General features: G+C 43.9%; 3 protein-coding genes across 3 annotated transcripts; 2 read left to right on the plus strand and 1 right to left on the minus strand.

Moving 5' to 3' along the window:
• Positions 1-452: 452 nt before the first annotated feature.
• tectb (tectorin beta) lies at positions 453-6,188 on the plus strand. Its single transcript, XM_086196246.1, has 11 exons — positions 453-505; positions 598-673; positions 1,277-1,467; positions 2,656-2,807; positions 2,916-2,988; positions 3,190-3,293; positions 3,971-4,054; positions 4,627-4,789; positions 5,180-5,258; positions 5,425-5,457; positions 5,915-6,188. Exons 2-11 carry the CDS (start codon positions 607-609, stop codon positions 5,986-5,988), a joined length of 1,020 nt encoding a protein of 339 aa, XP_086052372.1. The 5' UTR covers positions 453-505; positions 598-606; the 3' UTR covers positions 5,989-6,188.
• Positions 5,835-16,335, minus strand: gucy2g (guanylate cyclase 2g). Its single transcript, XM_086196379.1, has 22 exons — positions 15,979-16,335; positions 14,781-15,129; positions 14,580-14,689; positions 14,086-14,268; positions 13,595-13,739; positions 13,375-13,510; positions 12,768-12,871; positions 12,507-12,673; positions 12,282-12,422; positions 12,029-12,112; positions 11,708-11,812; positions 11,473-11,544; positions 10,973-11,141; positions 10,712-10,867; positions 9,913-10,090; positions 9,292-9,432; positions 8,913-9,105; positions 8,205-8,379; positions 7,827-7,925; positions 7,381-7,472; positions 7,168-7,275; positions 5,835-7,088 (listed from the first exon to the last, which is right to left on the minus strand). Exons 1-22 carry the CDS (start codon positions 16,333-16,335, stop codon positions 6,993-6,995), a joined length of 3,360 nt encoding a protein of 1,119 aa, XP_086052505.1. The 3' UTR covers positions 5,835-6,992.
• A 610-nt stretch (positions 16,336-16,945) lies between these two features.
• acsl5 (acyl-CoA synthetase long chain family member 5) lies at positions 16,946-26,329 on the plus strand. Its single transcript, XM_086196241.1, has 22 exons — positions 16,946-17,080; positions 18,264-18,337; positions 18,894-19,059; positions 19,177-19,285; positions 19,935-19,999; positions 20,093-20,194; positions 20,282-20,381; positions 20,722-20,900; positions 21,006-21,038; positions 21,128-21,179; positions 22,023-22,096; positions 22,186-22,263; positions 22,337-22,471; positions 22,578-22,712; positions 22,798-22,893; positions 23,887-23,959; positions 24,197-24,285; positions 24,719-24,835; positions 25,444-25,587; positions 25,681-25,782; positions 26,013-26,084; positions 26,175-26,329. The coding sequence occupies exons 3-22, from the start codon at positions 18,904-18,906 to the stop codon at positions 26,310-26,312; spliced, it is 2,049 nt and encodes a 682-aa protein (XP_086052367.1). The 5' UTR covers positions 16,946-17,080; positions 18,264-18,337; positions 18,894-18,903; the 3' UTR covers positions 26,313-26,329.
• Positions 26,330-26,676: the final 347 nt, after the last annotated feature.

A 26,676-nucleotide genomic window follows, 5' to 3' on the forward strand; every position in this document is an offset into this window, starting at 1 on the left:
CTTCCTGGTTTAGCTCAAAGTTCGACCAGTGTCAGGTTTCAACATTGAAGTGCTGAGTACTGAGTCTGACATTAACTAAACGTGGAAAAGGGACATTCGGTGTTGAACGAGAAGTTAAGGACATATCAGTCCCACCTCCCCCTCCCACAATTCTGGTTAAATATCAACATTGTAAGAATTGACAAATTTCCCAAAAGTCCATCTTTGAAAAGCCTGAATCCTGTGAGGTGCTGGTCATTTGGGAGTCAATGTCTGACCAGTACAGAGAGCTTTTGTGAGCAGCTCAACAATAGAGCTCTCAAACTGATCCTGCCAGGGGGAAAAGCTCTGACATGAGAAGGGTGTGTGTGTGTGTGGGGGGGGGGGTTACCTTCACCCGTGATGGTATAAAATACCTCATCAAGTTGACCGAATGTCAAATGTAGAGTCACCGATGCTGGTAACCGGTTGAAGAGCCATGAGCGTACTCTGATGTCACACCAGGCGTTGGATTGCTCCCGCACAGGTGAGTTCTGACATGTTCGCCATGGTTACGCGTGTCATCCCTGAGTGTCCGCCAGCGGTCTGATGTGGCGGAACTCTGATGTCTCTCTGCAGCGTCACATCATGGCCTCTGCTGCTGCGCTTCTCATGCTTCTCCCCGTTGCGTGGAGCTGTATTCCTCAAAAAGCAGGTAAAAAGATGACCTCTCGTGTTGCAGGTCACATTCCATTGACTACGTTTCTGACATGTTGAAAATGAAGGAAATTTTTGATGTCATAAAGTAACACAAGTGTGTCCCGGGAGGCTTTACAGTTGGATGTAGAATTGCCAAATGGCCAAAGAAAGTGAAAAATAAGTCACAACTTTCGTGTAAACACTAACAATTGAATTCAATGACCTGCAACTGTTTTAGAATGTTGCAGAGAAAATTGAAGCGCGATGAACAGGTTAGTGGCAAGGTGTGCTGTTGAAGTTTTAGGAAACGGTGACCTAGCCTTTTTTTTTCTTTTCCAGACGACAAAATGGCTCATAATGAGCGAGAAAAATTGGTAAACATCTATCCTTGGTTTTAAGCTCTTAATTGGTGTAGGAACCCTGTTTTTAGCTCACTGGCCTTTCATAAGACACTGTCACTACACACACCCACTTAATCTCCGAAGCCTTCAAGAAATGATGTAGGAATCACTTTCACGTGCAAGGCTGAGTTTTACAATGTTTACAATATGACGTCTTGGAATTTTGCTTCCAGCTCTGTAGCGAGTCATTGATCAGAACCCATCGTGTCTTCTTTCAGACTACGTAATGGTGTCATGTTTCCCCAACACCATCATTGCCAACGTCCCCGAGTGTCCTTATGGCTGGGAGATCGACCAGCTGTCCCTGGGGGGCGTCTGTTACTCTGGAGTACAAAGCCCAGGCTACTACCGCTTCATCATCCCAGACCTCACTCCCAAAAACCACTCATACTGTGGCACACAATCTGAGGTGAGACACCACGCAGGTATCAGAAGGTGTCAGAGGGACTATCACTGCAGAAGAAAGGCTTCCATTGTGAACTTATCTTGTGATATGACCCGGGAGTCTACTAAGAACTAGCAACTGAACATTTAGATGATCCAGAGCAATTGCATTAGTTTCCATGAGATAACCAGGTTCTCTTGTCAGTTTTATACAGGTTTTTCTTTTGGAGTAAATGTGATTGACTATTTTAGTGTATCCATTTAATATTCGTAGTTGCGTGTGCTCAGATATTGTTTTAACTCTAGCCTGGTTCAGCTCCCACAGCAACGGTAGAGCCCTCAGTACCTTGAGTTTGTCCATAATAAAAGTGTTCTTGCCAGGTCTGGCAGTGTTTCACAGCTGGGTGATGTTCAAAAATATCTACGTCATATGGGGTGTTTTCCAAGTGTTTATAGGTGTTCTGATCAGCCAGCTTTCACAGGGAGGGACAAGGTACCGTATCATGCTAATTGCTTATGAATGGAGCCACACATGATCAGACTGTCTCTCCTGGGAGACGTTCACAGTGTCGCACTCGCTGGTTCTCATGAAAAGTGACAGAAACAATTGTTTCAAGAATGAAAAAAAAGAGCTCAACACAGAAGTTCGAACCCTGCCAAATACTGTCTCGCCTTCACACAGCTGGCAAAACGCTGTGAGAAGTGAGTGTGAATTTTGGATTGTCGGTTTTTGGAAAGTTACAGATTTCGTCAACTGCAGCCCCCCCCCCCCCCCCCCCCCCCATTCTAACACTAGATTGTTGTTGGTGGACGGTTTCTTAAGCACTTTTGCTGAAGCTGACTTGACCCCTGCAGGACTTTGTAGGGAATCCAGAATTCAGAAAATGCTCTCCTCATACTTGATGCTGAAAATGATGGAGACCTATAGACATAAATGTAGGTAGTGGCACACATTTTTGGATTCAGTAAATTGAGTTCTGTACGCTGTAAAGAGCTCACTGGACAATGTTCTCTTGTCCAGTGAGCTACAGTTCTATATCTCATTTTCCCAATTTTTTTTTCTGCCAGTTCACCAGTCGCTCAATTTTTTTTGTAAAAGTGTAGAAAATATTTTTTTTTAATAAATGCTTTGCAGTTTCTGTCAAAAATTTAGCATATTGACAAGTAAAAATTGTATTCATATTCCTTCTGATGTTCTTCTATGCTGTCACAGTACATACCTGGCAAAGACCCCAGATACATCTTCTACAATTCAGTTGTGTCCAATGATACTTCGCTCACCATCCGAAACCAGCCGGTAAACTACACCTTCAGCTGTGTGTACCGAGCAGCATACCTGGTAAACAACGCTGTTTTCAGCCAAAGGTAGGCGCCAATCCAGGACACCACACAACCGCTGTTTCTGTGTGGAACTCATGTGCATACTAACCCAATGGCTTGCAGCGTTTTTACTAAACCCTCTGCTTTTTCCAGAGTGGCTACAATTTATGTCAACAATGGGAGTTTAGGCACTTTTAAATCACAGTTGTCTATGAACGTGTTCACGGTGAGTAGCTGCTCATAGCTTCTGAAGAGGGAGACTTTTATTTATCTTAACAATGCTCCTTTTTTGTCCTTTGATCGAAATAGAATAGGTAATTCTTACGTGTTTATGAGTACAGCTTTTATTAATAACAATTATGCACATTGATTTACTTTTAAGATGAGCTGCTGCAATACTCTTGAAAGGCATACTGTATATTTCTAGAATTCCAAGTTCTTGCAAGCCAAGGACGCCCCATTCGTGATCGACACTGAAGACATTGGCTCAGAAATCTTCATCGGCATCGAGGCAAAAGGACTAAGTAACAGGTGCAGTAACACGGATCAGATTTCCCTGTAATATATCAGAGTAGGTAATGTAACAGAGTAGGTAATGTATCAGGGTAAGTAATGTAACGGAGTAGGTAATGTAACAGAATAGGTAATGTATCAGGGTAAGTAATGTAACGGAGTAGGTAATGTATCAGGGTAAGTAATGTAATGGAGTAGGTAATGTAATGGATTAGGTAATGTAACGGAGTAGGTAATGTAACAGAATAGGTAATGTAATGGATTAGGTAATGTAACGGATTAGGTAATGTAACAGAGCAGGTAATGTAACAGAATAGGTAATGTAACAGAGTAGGTAATGTAACGGATTAGGTAATGTAACAGAGCAGGTAATGTAACAGAATAGGTAATGTAATGGATTAGGTAATGTAACGGATTAGGTAATGTAACAGAGCAGGTAATGTAACAGAATAGGTAATGTAACAGAGTAGGTAATGTAACGGATTAGGTAATGTAACAGAGCAGGTAATGTAACAGAATAGGTAATGTAACAGAGTAGGTAATGTAACGGTGCAGGTGATGTAACAGAGTAAATAATGTAATAGAGTAGATAATGTAACAGATTAGGTGATGTATCGGAGTAGATCATGTTAAGGAGTAGATCATGTAACAGAGTAGATGCCACCAGATGCAATGTGATGTCCGTTATCTTTCAGATTCAAAGTAGTCATCAACAACTGCTGGGCCACTCCTACGCCTTACTCAACCGACCGCAAGCGATGGAGCCTCATTATTAACAAGTAACACTTTCACCATTAGTTGAAAGTCCATTCTTAAGGTATTGCATAAATATGAATGTACAAGTGTGAGGACTGATAGCAACCAGGACTCATCACATTTGATAGCCTGAATTGACTGAGAGATCTCACACACACACAAAATACAATAACACGTTTACTAATCTGATGAAGGAATCGTTCTAGCTTTAGATCCAGTAGGTGCTAAATCTTACTCAACTGTGAATAACTGCATCGTTACACGCTTGTGTTTAATACTAAATGCATCATAAATCATGGATTTATCTTAATAATCACCTAAAAAGTAAGTTTTAACAATCATATACTGTATACTTTGTGAATCTCTGTCTTTATATTGTTATTATTAACACATGATGGATTAATTAATACTAATAAGAGGCACCTTCATTCATATCAAGCCTGCCGACTTATGCTGACACTAATAAAACTTTTTTAACACCACATCAATGATTCCACTGGTTTCCTCTCTGTCACAGTGTCACTGAATGTAAAATGTCTCCATGCCTCTCGATAGCGCGATGAATTCTTCATCCACGCGTCTTGTCCTCCTACAGCTGCTCCTCCGACAACACTGTGACGATTTTTGAGAACGCCAAAGACAGCCGCTCCATGTTCAAGTTCAACTCGTTCCGCTTCCAGCGCCTGGAGAAGGTGTCGACTGTCTGGCTTCACTGTGAGGTCCAGGTTTGTGATGGGGAGAAGCTCATCTGTCAGCCTGTAAGTACGGAGCTTTAATACGGCTTTAAATGCATTCGAGTAGCCCCGCTTTTATCCTCTGGACGCAGGCCAGTAGAAACAACCAGAACCGTCTGTGCCTCGTTATTGTGCAGCTGTTTCAATGCCTCCTACTAAAGTCCCTCCATCCGTCAGAGAATAATACCATATTTTACCTTGCTCCTAACTTCAGAAAATAAAAAGTTGGTGCGACTTAGAAGTTGAAAGTGCAGCATGTGGAGTAGATTGCGAACAACTACAAACAAAATGGGGGGAAAAGTTAAAAGTTTATCCTTCTAATCCAGTTGTACTTTGTTCAGCTAGAACATGTCATAGTTTGGATCCGGGTGCAGACTCTTGTATTTTTGCTTCATCTTTGTTTCTTCTCTAAAGAGCCCCTGCTCTGCCAGAAGTCTGTTGTTGGAGGCAGACTCGAGTGGGGGGGTCCTCACTGCCGAGTTCCACATTAAAGGTACCGTTTTGCTCAGAGAGCAGTGATACTGAAGTATTCCTCATGTCCCTCATAATGGAGATGAAGCAAATGAATGCAGAGCTGTCAATCCAATGACCTTCTCAACTGAAGCAAATAAAAGCACTTTGTGGCTGCGCACTGAGATATTATCTTTATCCCACTACAGCGAATGGATCTTCCAATAACGGACACGTAACAGGTAAATCACTGTGATAGATATTAAAGAATTAACTGTCATTATATTGGAATTTAAATATTCTGATGATAGCCAGATAACGTGAAGTTCCTCACGCAGTTTTGTACCATTTAGTACAAAGTACCGCATCCAAGCAGTCTCCATGCTGCCTGCGAGGCGTCACATTGAGATAGACTGAGATCACAAGCATTCTGATGATGCTGTTAAATACCCAGCATGTGTTTATTTCTTCAGATCATAGAATTCAACACCTCCCAGTTGGCTAAAAACCAAACTCCCCGGAAAAATAATGACGAAATTAACTCATTTATTTAAATGAATTCAATCTGTAATCATAAAAAGTAAACACAAGGACCATGCGGATTGCATTTCCCTTTATTTGTTGTTTTTCCTCATTTAGTTTTCCATTTACTTTAATATACTGACGTTGAGTGATATTTCTTTGTCTTTTCCACCTCAGGAGCACCACTTTTCATCCTGCTGCTGATCCTGACATTCATATGTTATGATTTCACAAATCTATCAAAAATGTAGTAAAAACACGATATTTTCATTCACTGATACATAATTAATTAACATAAACACACCCAAACAGAGGGGAGTGTCACGCAGGACTCAGGTCAAGTATTATTTTTAGCTTTTCATATCCATTTATGCCTGGATAATCTTATGAATACATTACTTCATGTCACTTCTCCAATAAACATGGCTTAATAACCAACTGATTCATGTCCCTTTTGTTTTAAATTCTGAACCATTTGAATATCCTGGTTGGTAAGAAAGCTATTTTATTGGGCCAAGAAGAGGAGAACTAGACAGTCAACATTACAGCAACAGATACGTATGAATGTTATGTTTCCTCTACCCTCATGATATTCTTGTAAGCACCGAGGTAATGACGGTCTACATAAATGGTCTACGACCCTAAGCAGCACAATTTAAATTATTCTTCGTCACAGATGTTCTTATTTGAACTGGTGAAATGTTTTGGTGAGGAATGAGCCTGTCTGCTGACACCGGCTCTGTGCGCAACTACAACATCAAGTAATTATTGTTTTATTATCGGAGAAAATGACGATTAGTCCTCCAAAATGTTCTCTGCTTGATCTGATCTCAAAGATTGCTTTGAGCTGCAACGACAAGTTGTTTATTTTTAATCTTATCACAATAAATGAATAGAAAGTTAAGATCTTGAAATAATGCCGTGTTGAGCAGAAGTCTGGAAACACCCCAGGTCACCTCTCATGTGTCCTCCGTCTTCATTTCCATCTACTCACATCCCTGATATTTCAGGGAGTGTAAGGGGGGGGGCTTCACCACGGCCATGTGACATTGGAGACTGAGCAGCGCAGACAAACTTGCAATATTTTGCTATTTTTAACAAATCTATTAGAAATGTTTATGATTTCTTGCCTTGGCCCATTCTACCAGCCTTACAGCTTTCATGTTATAATCCTGTTCACAGACAAACCAGCAGCAGTGGTCACCTTAATAACCGCCGCGGTGGAGGCTATTACGGTCTGAAATCCACTGGTCTTTTAAGTATGCACCGTGGTCATCATGGCGTCCATCATGTGCTGCTCAGTCATGGTCTTCTTGGCCTTTTTGTCTGCAGCTCTGGACAAACCTGTTTTCTTGATCAGAGATATCAGACATCATTCAACACACTTTACTCTCTGGTGGCTGTCTGTTAATTGTGTCGTCTTATTGTACCTCTGTGGGCAGGATGAGGCTGTCAGTTGGGGCGGACCTGTGAGCAACAGGAGGAGGATTAAACCCTTGTTTGCTCAGCAGCCAGTAGGTCTTGTGACATCCTTTTCCCTGGACACACACACACACACACACACACACACACACACGCACACACACATCAGAAGCGTATCTAAAACTCCCTGTGCATTTCAAAAACGTCAGCAGTGAAATCACCTTCATTTGAATTTCTCCTCGCTCCTCCAGCTCGAACGATCCAACCTGGACCAGAATGTCAGCGGTGCACTGAGATATGTGAATCTTCAGAGCTGTGGGAATTGTGCAAAATACAAATACATAGAACATGGACGTGACAGTTTGTTGTAGTTTTCAAACTGTGCATTTAGATCTCATGATTTGCTTGAATACTGATGCCAACTACGAATAAGTTAATTTTATTTTTATGCCAGCAGAGACGGAGGCTTCAGGTTGCCTCTCTGTTCCTTTCTTGCTAACGCAATATCTCAGGAGCAAATGTCTCCACTTTAGGCTCAAATGTCCGCTGGGACTTGAGGATGATCTGAAAGATTTTGGTGGTCAAAGGTCCAAGTCACTCTGATCTGACATGAACATGACACCTGTCCCGTTCCCTATTAATGCTTTATCTCCTAAAAATCACTCACGTAGGCTGTTACTTTCCAAGCGAGATGCCATGTTCACCGTGTCACCAAACAGACAGTAGCGAGGCATCGTGCTGCCGACCACTCCAGCAACCACCGGACCTACAAAGAACAGCATCTTCATGTATGTATACTTCTCACACAGTTTATTCACATACAAACCTCTACAAAGTTCTTGCCCATCATAAAGTCTTCATGTCAAGAGCATTTGATTAATTTTAGTCTGTTTAATTGAGGCTTTTGAAAGTTCCAAGTATTAAACTTAAGTTACTTAATATCCTCATGTGACTTAAGTACTAGTACTAAAAGTTTAACTCGAAGCAGGAACAGACAGAACTTATTCACGATAATCCTGTTTCTCGATGTTTTACTGTCTCTTACCAGAATGTATCCCAATTCGGATTGTAAGACTCTCATTAGGCATGTGGTGAATTCTGAAGAGCTTGATGGCGTTGAGGAAATGCAGCGCCATTGTGGATATCTCCAAAGCGTGCTTATTGCCATTGCTGATGGGTAGACCGCTCGCCACCATGTACGCATCTCCAATTGTTTCAACCTTTAAGGGATGCGAAAAGGTAAAGTTCTACTGACAGTGTTTAAAATAACAGAGGAGGAAACAGTGACCTAGATTCTGTGTAACAGAACAGTGACCAAACCACCTACCAGTACCTCTCCAGATTGTTAACTAGCACTCTGCAGCTCGTTTTTTATGAGTAAATGCAAAAGTGTAAAGCCTAATTTCCCTTAGTGCTTCAACCGTCAAGCCTTTACACTCTGTCTCACCAACTTTGTTCAGATTGCCTCCAATTTTCTTTTAAAGGTGCCGTTTGCACTCATTGGCCAGCTGAGGGATGTATCCACACTGCTACACACAGCTATATTTGTTAGTCAAAGCACCTCTGAGTCCATATGATGCGAGAATTTTAGCTCATGGTGGGGCAAGAATACGCCAAAAATGAAGCATCGATCAACGTAACACTGGAGCCTTCATGCGTGTAGTCTGGCTTGGCTGTTGTTACCATGTCACGCTATACAGTCTCTGGGTTGATCTACCCTGAGTGAAAAGCAACGGTGTTGCTTGTGGCATACCTTGTAGACATCATACATCTTGATGATGTCATCAAAGAGGCTGTAGAGGTCATTGAGGAATGTAACCACCTCCATTGCAGAACTGACAGCACACATGGAGGTGAAGCCCACAATGTCAGAGAAGAAGATGGTCACCATGTCGTAACTTTGCGGCTCCACCGACTTGCCTGCCATCAGCTGATCTGCGATGTACCTACAACCAAAGGGGCAGTAGCAATGACAAGGTGGCGGAGTTCACTCACTCATCAGTGACGTCATGTCAGCTGCACGGTGCCACTGTGGTCACATGACTTGTATGTTTCACTTGCTTGTTAACGTCCACCCTCGGCATTCACAAAACTTATAACAGTGGTCATTTTGGTATAGTCACATTCGTTACCTTGGTAACATGCTGGAGAGAAGCTTGTCTGCACGGGCCTTTTCAGCTGCAAGCTGATTGGTCCTCTCCTCCACCACCTCCTCCAAGTGATTTGCATATTTCTCCAACTTTTCCACCATATTATCTAGTATATTTGCAGAACTAAAGTGCAGAAAACCACAATCAACTTCACTAAGGAGCTCTTGGACCAGCTTGTTAAGAAGTTGTGTTAGAGGAGCGTTCGAAGTTGAACTACGGGCCAGGGAAATTTGTTTTGGGACAGCCATGGGGATCCACCGAATGTAGCATGCTCATCCTCACACCTTTGTTCAACCACACCTCCCCGATTGCCAGTGAAACAATTAGATGTCATGGCACACAGAATCCATCAAGGCATGTAAGAGATAGTAAAGATCTTCTAAAACTCAAGAATCTAATGTGGCTGCCTTTGGATGTAAGCAACGGCTACCTATAAATGATCCAGCCCAGACTATATGGAGAATATGTGCTTTTATAGGATTCTGTGAGTCAGAAACATCCATAAGAACATGGCAAATGTATCCAGTCATGGTTCAGTCCAGTCATATCAGGTCCAGTTATGGTATATTATGGTTGAGAATTGAGAAATCTTAGTGGTCTGACCCGTCTGGGCTGGTTTTCCTCAGTTGTCTCTGTACAGATGCAAATGGCGGCCGGTGGTCAGGGTTCTCATTCCAGCAGGCCTTCATCAGGGCGTTGGTGTTCTCGTCACACAGCTGCTCAGAAAGCAACGGTCGCAGGGGTTCTCCTTGGAAAGGTGTCCGTAACTGCACGATAATCTCTGGAGGAAACAAGCAGTAAGAAGGAGAATTGCTGCTCGTATTGGACTGAGGTACTTTTTAGCAATGCAAATGTTCTGACTGCAGGGATTACCGGGTCGGTGTGGGGGTCTGTTGCTTGGCCCTCCTGACACTTTAATCCACAGTAAAATATCTGAACAGCTACTGGTAGCTTGGTTTTGCTAGCACGCTGTCTACAGTCTCTGAAATCCAGAAGCAGCTGGAGTCAAATACGATCCTGAATATGTACAGAGAGTTTCATAGATAATGAAACAAACTCCAAGTGTTGCAATGAACTTACAGACCTCAGACCAACATTTGGGGAAAGGGGGTGCCAGGGCACTCTGGGTAAGAGGCCCCATGGAAGCAGCGTTTTCTGCTGATTTTAGCCTGAATCATCCGAGTGGCACGACAAAGTCAAACTGCAGCTGAAAACTCCAGACCGTTTTGCAAATTTGACTCAAAGCACAGTGTTTGGTGCGATCAGGGAAAATTAGATCAAGCAACCAAAGTCATGGACTATGTTCGACCGCATGCATGGATGGAATATTGTATTGCAATAAAAACACCTCAATGGAAATAATTTCTGGCTAAATGGAATGAAAAAATGGCTCAGGGCAGACCTTTTGGCTCCAGGTTGATGTCATGATAAGGTCCCGCCTTAGAGTTGTACATGAGTTCCCACATGATGATGGCAAAGCTGTAAACGTCACCCTTAGGTGTTCCGTAGACTGGGAGACCAACTTGTCTCAGGAGTTCAGGAGCTGTCCAGTACATCGCTGCAACAGAAGCAGCAGAATAACTCCGACTGACTTCCTCGCTCTCTCAGGCTCTGATCAATAAAGTGAAGCTCGGATTGAGGTCAGGTTTATCTACCCACTGACCTTCATAATCAGGATTTTCCAGCGAGATTATTTTGTTTCTGCTCCCGTATTTAAACTCGCAGAGTCCGAAGCCAGACAGTTTAATCTGGAGGCGACTATCCACCATGCAGGTGCTGGGCTTCAGGTTGCCATGGAACTTCAGGTTACTCTTGTGGATGAACTCCATTCCCTGGAGCGGGTGTAAGACATGAATATCAAAGAGTAGTTTTAACACATTTTGCACATTCAGTTTTATTTGGAGCTTTGATTTCTCTTTCTTTTTTTTTTGATAGAAGGAACACAGCCACTTTTCAGGAAATGTGCTTATTTTCTGTCAGTTTTATTGCCATTGCGGAGCTCCAGACACCCACCATATGGCGAGGTGCCTTAGAGTATCTGTCTTCTTGTGTGGCTCTTAAAATGATGGACTGTTTCCCCGGAAGCTGGTGTGTTCATTTAATGTTTGACACAGGCCAGCAAACATTCAGTCTTAAAGCATTTAATTAGTAAATGCGACTTACATTGACAATGTCATAAGCAAACGATAGCTTGAACATCCCATCCAGCTCCACATCCGAATCCTTCAACAAATCCTGAAAACAAACATACAAGACCAAAGAGTGCAAGTCAGCGTGAGGGGGAAAGCCTCTGCCTTTTCCCTGGAACTGTAAAATACAGTTTTAATACTTAATGAGAAATGGCATTTTTTGAAATGGTTGTTCTCTTGAGATTCTCTTGAAGAGCTGAGATACTGACCTTCAAGCTGCCTTTCCTGCAGTATTGGATGACCAAACAGATGTTTGGCGGCTCAACACAAACACCAAAGAACTGCACCAAATTCTCATGTTTCATCTCTTTCATCTGTCTTGACAAGATTGAAATATTCAGGAGACAATCTTCTCCTTTTCATTGGTTGAGGAAAAAAGCATCTGCTGCTCTCTCATAACAATTACGTAAAACCGTTTAGTTTAAAGGCTACTGTAGCGGGTTACCCCATGAACTTATTTAGATATCACCACAGAGAACATCTACAACACTGAAAGTATTTTCGCTTTAGAGTAACATGAGCAACTTTACCACATTGAATTCAGCAATGATTGAGGGTCTCTGGAAATTATTGCCAACATTGCTCCTGATGTACTTGATGGCGACTTGATTTCCCTGTGCGGCAGTTAAAATATTGCATTAAGAGGAGAAGATAGTCTGGCACCCGAAAAATAAATATGAGCAGAAATATAAAAAAATACAGCCGTCCACGACAAAAACATGTCATGGCTGTGGAACTCGAGTCAGGTTCAGTTACAGGCTTTGTATCTGGTGGCTCTGGTACCTGGTAGAGACCTATCGTGGTGTAGATGTGTTCTCTGCCTGTCTTGTCCCTCAGGCCATAACTGTTGTTGGAGAACGTGGACTGAGAACCTCCACTCCCACTCTGACTGGCTGTGGTGCTTAGAGATAAGCCCTGAACACTCTGGAGGAGGAGAAACGCACAAAAACCCCGGTGAGCAAACCCGTTGATTCTCTACGTACATGGAGGAGTGTTCACGCTACATACCGAGGGCTCCCTGATGATGGTGATGTCACAATAGTTGATGAGCCACCAGCACGAGTCATCCAGCCTCGTCTGGAGGCGGAGCTTCTGCAGAATGAGGACCCCGATGAACAAGACTGCGAGTATGCCGATGATGGGGAAGGTCACAAGGAGAGCCACCAGGAGGATGTCTGCCCCCCCCAATGAAGATGGTAAAATATGAAGTTGCTTAACTTTGCCGGAATTCAGCACAGATTTTGACACCAATCTACAATCTAAAATTACCATTTTTCAGCCATTCACAGAGTTCGTTGTTGAAACCACATTCTGGGTTATCAGATGGAGGTTTTCCTTTGGGCCAGACCACAGAGCCGAACATAGACGTGGGGCTGAAATGTTAACATTCTTTTGCGTTATTAAAATTTCACACCAGGACATTCAAAAACCCACATAATCAGGAGGAAGGAGATGTTGAAATGTTTGCCATCATTCTTATTTTGTAGGATTTTCACCCACAATCTTTCCCCAACCAAGTGGTTTTTGTTCCCAGACCTGAACCACGGTGTTGTCACAATTGTCTACCACTTTCTACCGAGAGTGAAAAGAGTGTTTGGCTGTCGTGGCCTCGCTGCATGGCTCTGCAGAGGTGGACCGATGGCTCTCATGCGTTTTAACATTTGTAGGATTGCGCATGGAAAACGGTACACGACTTTTCATTGTTTTTTTTAATGCCACGTTGAGTTGGAAGGTTGCTGCAAAATGTGAGTGGGCTTGTGCAACACCACCTCACCAACATATCGCATGATGATTTGACTCAATAATTCCCAAAAGTAAAATTCGATACATGGATCCAAAATACGGAATAGTTTTATGGTAGAGAAATGTTTGTTACCGGACAATTTTGGTGTGACTGTCAAAATGCAGGATTGGCACAAACTTGGTAATGCCTCCAATATGTTGCAGGTCATAAATGGAATAGTCCAGATTTCTCTCCCCCTCTTCATCAAAGTGGACTAGTCCAGAAGCACCTGAAATGATAGATTTTCACTGGATCAAACTCTCTCAGAAAACAATGTTTTAGCTTTTGTTTTGTTCAACCGTGATGCGTTTACCGTTAAATCGAATGTTGTTTTTATTTTTTAACATCTGCAGGATCTGCCGTCCATCACGGGGATCTTTTCCGTCTTTCAGGACTTCCTTCATTCCCATTGCGTAAAGAAGCACCGCGTCGTGTAGATAGGCAGAGTAGGGGCTCACCTGGAATAATGGCGCCCACGTGAGTCACCTGTCATTCCTTCTTAGGGATTGAATTTTCGTTCCAGTTTTATCGTTCAGTCAAAGACAGGAAAGCAAATTGTCCGTAGGTCAAACTTTTGTTGTTGTTGTATTTTGTGAACAGTTTTGACTGACTGAAGTGTTGTCACAGTTGGCTTGCATAAATACACCAAGGGTTCAGTGCAAAACTTGAAAAGTCGCTTTCCGTTTTTGATTCAAAATCAGGACATTCTTGAAAGTCGTTGAGGTTCTGATCAAAATCAGGACGAACATGAACCATTTTAGCGCCAAGTTTTCCAACTTTAAGGCTCTGGTCAAAATCTCTCACCTCTCTCTTGGATGTCAAGTTGCTCTGGAAAGGTTCCTCTTTTAGTCTTTTGAAAACTTGCTCGAAGAAGTCGTAATACTCGTAGCTCTCGTAGGACTTCTGGCCAATGATGAAGGTCACGTCGAAGGCCCTGATGGCGGCTTGGTTCATCTGGCTGCTCAGGGCAGACTTCCACAAGTTATCCTGCTCAGTGATTCACATGAAGAGGAACAACTTAGATAATTTTAAACTTGCTAACTTACCTTCGAAGCCAAGTAACACTCTTTAAAATATTCAGAATACCTAAAAAAAAAATTGTTAACAGAGTTTTTTTTTGGGATCATTTACTTCAGAAATGTTACATATCGTATCTTTAGGAACGCCTTTTTTATCAGTTTCTTCGTCGTTCAACCTTGAGTTAATTTTGTGTTCACCAGATGTTGCAACAGTTTTGGAACCCAGCAGCACATGTGGTACGTGTGTTTTAAGGCTTTACTCACCACACTGCCACTGACCTCAAAATGCTGCACCAGGAAGAAGACGTAGTCTCCGGTCATCAAGCCCTGACGCTCAGCCTCCAGCAGCAGAGCCAGTGAGTCCTCTTTGTTTGTTAGCACCACGATCACTGGAGGGCAGCAGACGTGTGGCCAACAGTCACAGATCAGCCGAGTAACTGTGAATTCATTTCATGGCTCACATAGCAACACCATTTTTACCTCTGGCAACTGTTGAGATGTGTTTGATATTTTGATAGACAAGTTGAGGGTTGCTGGTGTCAAACTTGATGGCGGCGGTCAGTTTGAATTTGTCTCTCAGTGGATTCTCAATGGTTTCCCACAGAGAGTCGACTTTATCCCAAGTGTTGGAGTCCAAGCCCCCGCCGATCATGGCTATGTGATTCCAGCTGAAGAACTCCAAGGTCTTCACCAGGACCTCTGAGCTTCTTTTGAGGGGGGGTACAATTTTAATGTAGGAGTCGTAGACATCCCTGTTGTCCATTTTGGAAGATTGTCCCACATAGCCAAACATTGGTATATTCCATGCTGATGCAATGAGACCCGTAACCTGTAAAGCAGTCATACAGTTAAATAACAGTTTTAAAAGATTCAGGAAATTAAAAATCGTCCATTTCAAAGACAAAGGGAGATTACAAATTGATTTGCTTAGACGTTAACTGCTGCTGAAGTGTCGAATAAAAGCACCATGGGTGTCGAAGGTGTTTTTTTCGGGGTACATTTCATTCAGTTCAAATCTGGAACACAGATTTGTGCATTACATGAGTTTGCAGTGTTTGCATCAATATTGCACGTTTGTAAAAATACACACACGTCATTAAAAGAATTGCATGCAAAACAACATCGACAAGATGATGTCAAGTGCCCTCCTTATCCACAGGTCATGATTTCATCTGTTGTTGATTTGATGAACAAATATGAAGAGCGGGAGCTTCCAAGATGCCCCAGAACGACGCTCTGGAGTCAATTTTCAACAACAGTGTAGCGAACGGCGTCACCATTGTTGTTTGCATGTTACATGTGTAACTTCAAAGTCAAACTGTACAATAACGAACATTTTTAAAAGATGCCAACTGTACTGCTCTCTGCGCCCCCCCCCCCAACAGGAGTCAATAAAGTTTCCTGAATCTGAGTCGGTTATTTTTCCGAAGCATCAAAGAAGTTCCCTCTCTTCATTTACACTCATTGAACTTTGACTTTGCAGCTTCCTTTGCTCCACTTTTGGACCCGTCTGGTCATCACCATTCCATCACGAGTTTAGGAATTCGGAGTTTCAAAAAAAGAGAAAAATGCGTTTCCAGCGGAGGTCTTGTACCTTGCATTTCTTCTTAAAGACTGAAACATTATAAGCATCAGTTCTTATATTATTTTTATGAATATCAGCATCATGAATGCATACCTCCGCCTCCTCAGGACACGCTGGACCAAAGAGTGCAGACACGTTTTCTCTCCACACCTGGTCAATGAACCCTCCCAGGGAAGCTTTGGGGTTACAGTCTGTATCGGTGTAGACAAAATCCAAACTGTAGTTTCCCAGGAACGAGGGGTTGGTGTTCACCTTCTCTACAGCGATCTGTATGGCGGAGCCAAGCCGCAGGGCGCTGAAGGGGAAGGACACGTTCCATGGGGCCTGGAAGCCAATCAGCAGCTTTTGAGGATGAGACGCATTGGTGGCAGCTGTTAATACAAATGTAAAGTGAAGCACCAATATCTGGCTGGTCCCAGAGAAATGCACCGCTCTCCACATCATTCTCATCCTAGCCGACTCTTGATGTAACAGGGCTTAAATAGTGAACCTCCTGGGTGATGAGGGACAGTTGGTTAGGGAGGAGATCATGTAAATATGGGGGTGGGTGGCACAAGGAAAGGGCATCAAGGAATTAATGTCTCCAGACATTTCAGGTTAATTTTTTTTTTCAAGGGTGAGGCTTCTCGTAAACTGGATGATTGAATTCGTCCCAACACGCGTTTACAAGAAACTCTCAGCAAAAAAAAAAACCAAGAGTCCAACATACATAACCTGGTGTTGAGACCAATACACCTGAGTGACATCAGCAACACGTTTGGTGATTCCTGATTTTATTTCACCAACTGAAATCCAAAGGTACTTGTCTGCCTTTGGTTATCAGTTATGTTCATAAATAGAGAGTCAAAGTTCCTTATAATCTCCTTTATCTAAGAACACACTTCCTCTGCTTGAAAACACACACACACAAGACATGATGATAATTTATTTTAAGATCTATTTTCAATCAAGCAAAAAAAAAAAAAAGTCCATGCAGCAAAAGCTGCGTTGCTGATCTGAGTGTGTTCCACGCTGCACCAAGAGGCAGGCTGAGTCTTGCTGGGTGCAAAGAACCTCTCACACCTGTGTGCACTTGAAGGTGCTAATGACCTCAGGTGGGCAGCTTGTACATCTGTGGTGCTGCTGGCTTGAGCTGCTTGTTCCCTGGGGTTTCCTGCTCAGCCTGGCCCCCAACCACCTCTGCTAATCCCAGCAGGTAATCCCGCAAAGCTTCTCCTAATGATCCGTTACCTTGAGCTCACCGCCCGGGTCATGTCAGAGGTTTCATTTCACTGTAATGCGTCTTAAGATGACAAAACAGAACAAACACCTCACCACAAACAATTCATGGTGTGTTCGCTGGAGCTGGTTGCACATGTTTTAAGATGTAACTCTTGATGTTTCCTTAACATTTAACTTCTTGTGCTGTTTTATGATCTTTAAACTCTGCTATTTTAGCTGCTCTTTAATTGTTAACCTACCTGAATTGCACACCGGGCCTCGTTCAGTAAGTGATATTATACACAGAAGGATTTCCTCTTGAGAAAAAGCTCAGATGTGTGGGAACATTTCATGAGTGAGGCACCGCTCGCGTCCCTTCACACAGCAGACCTGTTTAAACACAGATGTTACGGTGGCTGCGTTCCATTTCGCAGAGCCAGGACCCTGGTATTGAGCCTTCTGGCTCACTGGCCATGCTGGGATATAGCCTGCCTTCATGCGGGGTCGTGTGTACCGTTCTCACAATTTGACCCTGAGTTCTTGTGTCATTATCTCGAGTGTACAAGTTCCGCTTGAAGGTGGCAGTCCTGAATGGAATGCGGCCTGAATTAATTTTTGCAGCTCTGTCTTTACTTGCTCTGACGTGTCTGAACGGCTGCTGTGAAAGGAAAAACGCCCTTTTTGGGCATGTTTTCATCTGTCATCAGTCCCACAATGCAGTGCTGTTTTTATGGATGCTAATTCCCTCGGTTCGCACAGCGCCCACCTTGCTATTGAGTAAGCGAAATGAATGAGGGGATGATTTTAATTAAGAAGGACCACAATGTTTGTTTATTAAAATTGTGACATGGAAAATCCGTTACCAGTCGATCTTGCCCAGAGAGGTTGATGTGAACCCTGGAGGCTCGGGCCTGCTGGTTTAAAGCAGCTCCAGTGAGATTTTGTAGAATTTACTGCATGAACAGCGCACGTGGACCCTGACAGACAGACACAGATGTTCAGCCTGTCAACGGCCACAGTCTGAAATCCAATCATTTTATTGGCTTGATACATTGCTCTAATATTATTGCGTTTGACCGGGGATCGTTTTGATGCTGGTGTCCTTTTTTATCAGTGGAAGTGATGATGGCCAAAGTTCAAAGGTTGCAGTTGTAACTCTGTAAAGGTGTTTTTATTAGTTTCTCCGTGTTCGACTCCTGAGGAGCAGAGGAAGAGGATCCGCTGAGTGAAACTCCTGCAGGAGCAACAGCAGGTAAGGGATCAACCAGCGCTTTACTCCCTTCTACTGGCTTCAGAGGATGAAGTAGAGCAGCCACTGTTCCGAGGATAAAAGTTTAATAGCTAAATCCTATCAAGTCAGTGAATATGAACTTAGATTTATCGTGCAAAGGATCGGTCTCGGTATCCTCTCAGGAAATCGCTGAACTTCATCTCAGTTTAACTCGTAATTCCAGCCTCGGACCACAAAAGTGTCAAAGGTTAAAACTTTTTGTGCTCAAGAAATGTTTCCTTCAGATTGCGCTGCTTGAGGTCGTTCTTTGCACGTAAATACTCAAAGGTTTGGAATGGAATCGGGTCAGTGGATCTCGGCGCTGAAATGTTTGTTCTGAGCTTTCATGGGTTTGACTTGATTAGGCCTTCAAGTTGTGCAAGACTGTTGACTTTGACCTCAAGTCATTGAGCCGGTCAAGGAGCTGAGAATTGCAAAATACGACTTCATCCACAGTAGTCGAGACTCTGCTCGTTCATATTTCTAGAGGGGCTAAAACTTCCTACATCTTAACATTCCTGCTGCGTCACCCCACCAGGCTTCGCACCATGGATTTCCTTCTCCAGCTGCTCTTCTCTCCTCTCCCCACCCCGGCCATCATCTCCCTGTTCGCCCTGGCAGCTGCGACCCTGTTCTACCTCAACACCAGGCCCACTCCCCTTCACAGCCCTGCAGACCTTAACTGCCAAACTACAGGTATCAAGGTAAAAATACCCACATTAATGTGAGTGACTGAGCATGCTAGTACAGGAACGCTAGATTTATATTCCTGCCTCAGTTGTGACGTAGACTGTGGTTCACTATCACCTCTGACTTCCTAGGATGGAGCAAGGAAGGCTGCGTTGCTCAATAACAACAACCTGATGTCTTTCTACCACAGCGATGCCAAGACCATCTATGAGGTTTTTCAAAGGGGTCTGAAAGTTTCAGGTGACTTTCTTTCATCCTGTTCATACTGTAGCTTTCTCCAGCAAACTGAACGGTAGCCATGAGTTCTGGCTGGCCTCTGCCAGTGTCGGCTACTGTCAGCACAGGACCAAGATTTGGTTCAGGGCCAGTATTTGCAGTGACAGCCAGTCCTTATTGGGTAATATCAGGCCCATCGTGAGCCTGACTTCAGTGGTGGAACTGGACAGCAAGCATGTGGCACGATTACATCCAATATAAATCTTCCTCTTCAGCCAAGCCGAAAAAAAAATTGAGTACCGATGAAAGTTTCCTCTTTGAAACGTAAAAAAAAAGGTGGATGATTAAATAATTCTATCATCCAAGATCCAGAGGTAGGAATTACTTGGATTAAAGAATTTGGCGGAAACTCGTGAAATATCAAGGTTGTTAGCTGTTTATCAGTCATGCTAATTGGAGGAAAAGCAAATAGAGGAACAAAGCGCTGTGAAGCTCATCTTTAAGCAGTGTAAAAACTTAACAATAGACGTGTTCTCGACTGCTTGCCGTGTTTTATCACTCTTGCATTTGATATTTCCCAAAAATTCATCACGTATCCCTGTAAATGCACCAATTTGCTGCATTGCGGTGTTTTTAAAACGAGTAGTGACTTTCACGTTGTTCTCATTTGCAGGTAATGGGCCCTGCTTGGGCTACAGAAAGCCAGGAAGACCCTACCAGTGGCTCAGGTACAAACAGGTAAAAACGCACTACAGCTGTCAACACTCTCCAGCCAAGAGTAAAAAAAATGCGAGTCCCAGCTGACCTTTACTCCACTTCTTGTCTGTGAAGGTGTCTGATCGAGCGGAGTACCTGGGGTCAGGCCTCATTCACAGGGGTTTAAAGCCAAACTCGGGCACTTTTATTGGCATCTTTGCTCAGAACAGACCTGAGGTAAGTATATAGATGTCACTGAAGGACAGCAGAGGGAAGTTGTACGAGTCAAAACCATAACGCTGCTGTTTCATGGGTTATCTGTAGTGGATTATTGGTGAACTGGCCTGCTACACCTACTCCATGGTAGCGGTTCCCCTGTACGACACCCTGGGTCCTGAGGCTCTTGTCTTCATTATCGACCGAGGTAATTGGAGTCTCTAATGCTGCTAATTACACAGCCGGCCCTGAGTCCAGAAACCCACCGGCCCCCGCAGGGACCTCTGCATGGAGTCTAATCTCTTCTTGCTTATTTAGCTCACTGCCTCCTGTGATCTGTGCTGCATTTTGCTTTTATCTGATGACTCCTTGTCAACAATAAGCATGGAGGAGGTCTGTTCATGACACTGCTGCTTGCTTCACCAATGTCTGCTGTGCAGCTTCCTGGCTGATGTGAACAGTTTGGAGAAATCTGGTGCATTCGCTTGCCTCAGAACTTCCTGTACTCCCAAATTTTTCAGGCAACAGTCATGTTTTTGTCTCTTTAGCGGAGATCTCCACAGTGCTATGTGACAATCAAAACAAAGCAGAAACACTGCTGCAGAACCGGGAGGAAGGCCAGACCGCGGTCCTAAAAACCATCATCATCATGGACTCTTTCAACTCAGAGTTGGTCGAGCGAGGAGCCAAGAGTGGCGTGGACGTCTTGTCCTTGCAGGATGTCGAGGTAATGCATGCTAGACACAAAGTAGTAACTGTTACTGCCGTCTGTCTTCATATCTGTGCCTGTAACTAATGCTATTAAACTTGAGGTTTTTTTTCTGCTCTACAGGCTCTGGGGAAAAGTAACCTTCAAGGTCCAGTTGTAAGTTTGTCCATCACTTTTCAAGGATTATTTATTGATCTGTTTCTATTTTCCAAAGATGCTTTGTGAAACCATTCTGCTGCCCACAGCCACCAAAGCCAGAAGACCTCAGCATTGTTTGCTTCACCAGCGGCACTACAGGTGATTCTCCTCTCAAGAGCTGCCATAGTTCCTATGAGCCAGGCTGGGTGTAGTGTTATCCATCAATACCATGACATTTTATTCATGCAATTTATTTGGATCAGACTAACTCAGAAACCAAAAGGGGGCAGCATATTACCAGAGTTTGAGTGTTTAGCCTGTTTTGTGAAACAAGGAAATGCTAACTTGTTAGCATGAGCTGAGGGTGAAATCTACCAGTTGATTTCAGAGTCAAACGCTTGCAAAGCAAACCTCAGGTAGTGGCTGAGGGATCGCCGTGAGTGGCTGGAAGTGGTTTTCCCGTGCAGGCCTCTCGGTCTCGGCGGCGGCTGCTGCTGCTACGAAAGAAGCTGTCAGATTTTTCAAGGCAAAAAAACAAGCTGCTGTTTTGCCTCACTGTCTTTTAAACAAGTCGTTCGAACTCTCCAGCAACGGCAGTGAGTCGATGTTTGAGTCTGACGCAAACCTGAGTCCGCGCAGGGTTTGTTCAAACAAGGTTGCTTTTATTGCAAGGTTAACAGAATTTCTGTGTAAAAGTTGAGTGTATCTGCGATTTTGACTCACAAGCACCTCTAGGGGTGCAAAGCGGTAATGCAAGAAGATGAACTAGGGTCCTTGTATATTTTCCCTTTTCAATTTTGTTCCATAATCACGTCAAGTGCCTGCAAAACTGAACACATTCCCATCAGCCTCTGCTGTTTTTATATTGATAACAGACGTGGACAAACTTGTACAGTTTTGCTCAGTGTACTGCTAGCATGGCAGCAGGGTTAGGCTCAGTATTTATTCCATCATGTGACGATTTACCTGAAATTAATCGTAATGGAAGTATTTCTTTCCCAGGAAATCCCAAGGGAGCCATGTTGACCCATGAGAATGTGGTCTCTGATGCTGCAGGTGTCATCAAAAGCTTTGAGGTAACTTTTTTTTAAATCATTAATATTAAGCTATAATAAAGTTAATTTGCTCTTTTGTAAGTGGTGCTGTTGCTAACTGTGTCCCGCAGACGTCGGTGGTTCCAAATACCCAGGATGTCAGCATCTCTTTCCTGCCTCTCGCACACATGTTCGAGAGAGTCGTACAGGTAAGATCCATCTTTTTGATGGAGGTTTTTAATATTCTGCTGATCTGCGTTCAACCATCCGTCTGTCTTGTAGACGGTGATGTATGGTGCTGGGGGTAAGGTGGGATTCTTCCAGGGTGACATCAGGCTGCTTCCAGATGACATGAAAACCCTTCAGCCCACCATTTTCCCAGTGGTGCCTCGACTTCTCAACCGAGTCTATGACAAAGTAATTTGTGTGCAGCCGCCGCTTGTCTCTGCTTTAAACATCAACTAACCCAAAACATGCAGTGTCCCTTCATGTTGATGGGGGAAAAACGCGATCGTGTCTCCAGGTTCAGAGTGGTGCCAAGTCTCCTTTTAAGAAGTGGCTGCTGAACTTTGCTGTGGAGAGGAAGTACGCTGAGGTGAAGGAGGGCATCGTCCGAAACAACAGCATCTGGGACACACTCATCTTCCACAAAGTCCAGGCACGGCTCCTCGTCAAACTAGATAATTAATCAGTAGAAGGGATGGCAACGCTGGACTTGTCCTAAATCTTGATTTTTCTTTTAGGAGTCTCTGGGAGGACGAGTGCGGGTCATGGTGACAGGAGCAGCGCCGATCTCTCCCTCTGTTCTCAACTTCCTCAGGGCGGCTCTTGGTTGCCAGGTAATAAATTGGGTGTCATGTTTTGGCTCGAAAAATCCACTCAGATTTAAGTTTGCCAGTTTTGTACTTGCAGAGTCTCTGAGTGGCAGCAGATGTAATGTATACCTGTGACCACAAGATGGACTGAATAGTTCGTACAAGGTGGATCTCATGATTACGTAGCCCGCCCCTCCCCGGCTGAGGCTTATTAGACATCTAACAGTTTATTGGAAACGGTTTGTGTGTTTTTTATTTTTGAAACCTGTGAGTTCCTGTCCAACTGTGTTTCGTGGTACTTGGCAGGCGTCATAACTTCCATTGGTGCGGCTCCTGATGTGCTGATTCATGGTGACTGTCCGAATTCACCCAACTCAACAAATCAAATTGTGGTAGCGAGATCTATTCGCTGGCTTTTTATGTGATTTTGACTTCTTCACATTGTCTGATTTTTTTAATTGTGTGGGAGCCAAGTGTCTTGTGACATCTGATTTTAAATTAAATATTTGGTCCATCATCCTGTGGCCACTAGGGGGTGCTGTCTTCATAAATTCAGCTTGTGTATATATCAGGAATCTCATCAAATGTTTGGGAGGGTTTATGCAATGAGTCCATTTACTCCAGTTTCATGTTGGATAGTGAAATTGGCCACGTTACTATGGTTACGCCATAAAACCAAACTCAGTCCTCCCTCTCGACAGGAACCAGTTAAGCATTCTGATCAAACAAGAATCAACTCATTTTTTTGTTATGCTTTTGTTGTTATGAAATTGTACTGACAGGTTCTCGTGGCCTCCAGGGCTTCGTCAGCACTTGATGCACACCTCCTCAAAGTTACCATGACAATCACGACATGTCATAAATTCTGGCTCCTCAAGTCACTTTGGGTCAACGTTCAGAACTCTTCCAAAGAATTCCCAGTTACTAGAACTTGTTACTGCATCATCTTGAACTGAAGGCTTCAAGTTGTCACGATAACCTGGTCACGCTGCTCTAACTCGGCTCTGGTAACTTTAGATCTTCGAGGCGTATGGCCAGACAGAGTGCACTGCCGGCTGTACCTTCACCATGCCAGGAGACGCCACCTCAGGTATGTAGCTCGACCTCAGCTGTCCCTTTTTTTTTTTTTTTTTTTTTTGCCAGATCGGATCATTTGATCTTTAAATCTGACGGATCTTTTCAGATTCAGAAAACTTTATTCATCTCCTGTGGGGGGCAATTAAGATCGGATTCTGATCTGACAAATAATGGCCAGTTAAGATATTGGAATCCTTGGCTGGAGGCTGGGCAGGCCTGAGCTGCCAGTTCTGAGATGTGTTTGTTCCAGGACACGTGGGGGCGCCTCTGCCGTGTAACATTGTCAAGCTGGTGGACGTTGAAGAAATGAACTACTTTGCATCAAACGGTGAAGGCGAGGTAAGTTGACGGAACATTCTGATAATCACCCAGCCAGAGACGGCTGAGGTGAATCCAAGCCGGTCCGTCAGGCCTCAGATTATGACCCTAGCTGTGGCGGCGGGATTATGCAAAAACTGAGGCAGATTTTCAGGAAACTTGATGTGGGGATGTTGCAGGGTCCGAGGAGGATCTGGCAGGTCCATTTATTAAGACAAATAACTGCGTTTTCATGCCTTAGTTTGGCTGCGGTCAGCTTGGCAGAGGTTACGCTCTGTCAGAATGCCCTCTAGTCCAGAGAAAAGTCTGCTTTACTGGACTGAGTTGAGGAGGGAGAACGTCGACTTCAGGGATTTTCTAGCTGAGAATTCACTGCACCTTTTTTTTAATTCAATAAAAGCATCCCTGCCTGTGTTTGTCTTGATCGGTGGTCATTCTCATTTGTCTTTTGCAGGTTTGTATCAAGGGTAGAAATGTCTTCAAGGGGTATTTGAAGGACCCGGAGAAGACCGCAGAGGCCTTGGATGAAGACGGATGGCTCCACACTGGAGACATCGGAAAATGGCTGCCGGTAAGAACCAAAACACCACCAGCTGTAACGATGGGAGCTTAAAACCACACGGTCATCAGTGCCAGGATATTTATAAATGTCGCCTTGAAGTGAGATTCCTATGATGTCGATGTTTGGGGGGGGGGGGGATCAAGAGGAAACAGGGTCTCCAGATTTGAAGTTGAATTACTCCTGCGCCAGGAATGCAAATACGCCAGCTTAGACTTCCATCATCATTATGAAATGTTCCACCCACTCAGCCTTAAACTGGATATCCACTGTAAAGATGATTGACACCTCAGGAATTTGCTCGCTTGTCCTGTTGCAAGTCAAATGAGGCTATTGATACTCCTCACAAATGGCTTCTTAAGCTGCAACAAGAACATGGCTAGCTGAGCTTGAGGGGCAGAATTGGCATGTTGGAGGAGCAAACCTGCCAGCTCGCTTATCAAACAATCTTTGAACTCCCTTCCAGTAGTTGTGCTAAAGCTAGCAGGCTGTGTGAGTGCGTTACCTGCACGTTAAACTTCTCGTTACACAAAGAGCAGAAGTGAAGTGATTTAGTCAGAGATGCTCAAATGGGAGAATGGGATGCGACTCTCACAGCTGTGTCGGTCCGTCCTACATAGAGCGGTGTTCTGAAGATAATTGACCGGAAGAAGAACATCTTCAAACTGGCTCAGGGGGAGTACATCGCACCAGAGAAGATTGAAAACGTCTACGTACGCAGTGAAGCTGTGGCCCAAGTATTTGTACACGGGGACAGCTTGCAGGTAACGGCAGCATCTTTGCAGTGTCGGTATGTAAACACACACACGCAGTCGTTCCCATCTGTTAACGCTGCTGCTCTTCTTCTGCGTCTCTAGTCCTGCTTGGTAGCAATTGTGGTCCCCGATTCAGAGGTGCTGCCAGATCTCGCCAAAAAACTGGGATGCCAAGGTTCCGTTGAAGACTTGTGCAAAAACATGGTGAGGTTTCAGTTCTCAGGTTTATTACAAAAAAGGAATGTTTCAAAGGAGAGCTGTCTGACATTACGGCTCCTGTCACCACAGTACTTTCCTCTTCAATCCTCTGTGACATCTGGAGCAAACATGATCATTAACCACTAACAGGAGCCAGTTGCAGTTACTGTTTCAAAGTCGAGCGGCGTTGATGCCTCTCAGCTTTGCTCACAATGTGAACGTTTTCTGTTTTGCAGAAAATTAAGAAAGCCATTCTCTCAGACATGACTAGACTGGGAAAAGAAGCAGGACTGAAGTCATTCGAGCAGGTAAATCTCCTCTGTAATGAAGTACTCTGGATATTAGCGGTGTAGACTGCAGTCACATCACGTCCCGCCCTTGCTGTTCTACCTGTGCAGGTGAAGGACGTGTACCTCCACCCGGAGCAGTTCACCATCGAGAACGGTCTGTTAACTCCCACACTGAAAGCCAAGCGGGCTGAGCTCAAAACTCTCTTCCAGACACAGATTGGCAACCTTTACAGCAGCATGCAATAAACGGAGTGAAGCCACAACTCAGACTTGTCTCCTTTTCATGGTCTCTGATTTAAACATGAATCAAGTCACCTTGTGTACGCGGGCCGTTCTACACATGCATAAATATGGAGAAATGATCCTCCCGCTGTCCCGTAATTCTGGAGGCCTGAGTCACCTGAGACTGATGTTCTGTTAAACTCGTTTTCATGGAGAACAAATCGTGCAGCGCAGCCTGGACCGACTCCACCGGAGTGAATCATCTTTTTACAGTCGTGGTTGGAAGGCGGTGAGCTGCTCTCGGGTGACTCGAGGTTGCTTCAGGTAGTACAGGTGGCGTCTCAACCTTTTTGAGGCCCTAATCCTTCAATCATGCATGTATTTGCTC

This window comes from Aulostomus chinensis, chromosome 23 (assembly GCF_037954235.1).
Source record: "Aulostomus chinensis isolate RoL2024-O1b breed Wild chromosome 23, RoL_Achi_v1.0, whole genome shotgun sequence".
Classification (NCBI taxonomy): domain Eukaryota; kingdom Metazoa; phylum Chordata; class Actinopteri; order Syngnathiformes; family Aulostomidae; genus Aulostomus; species Aulostomus chinensis.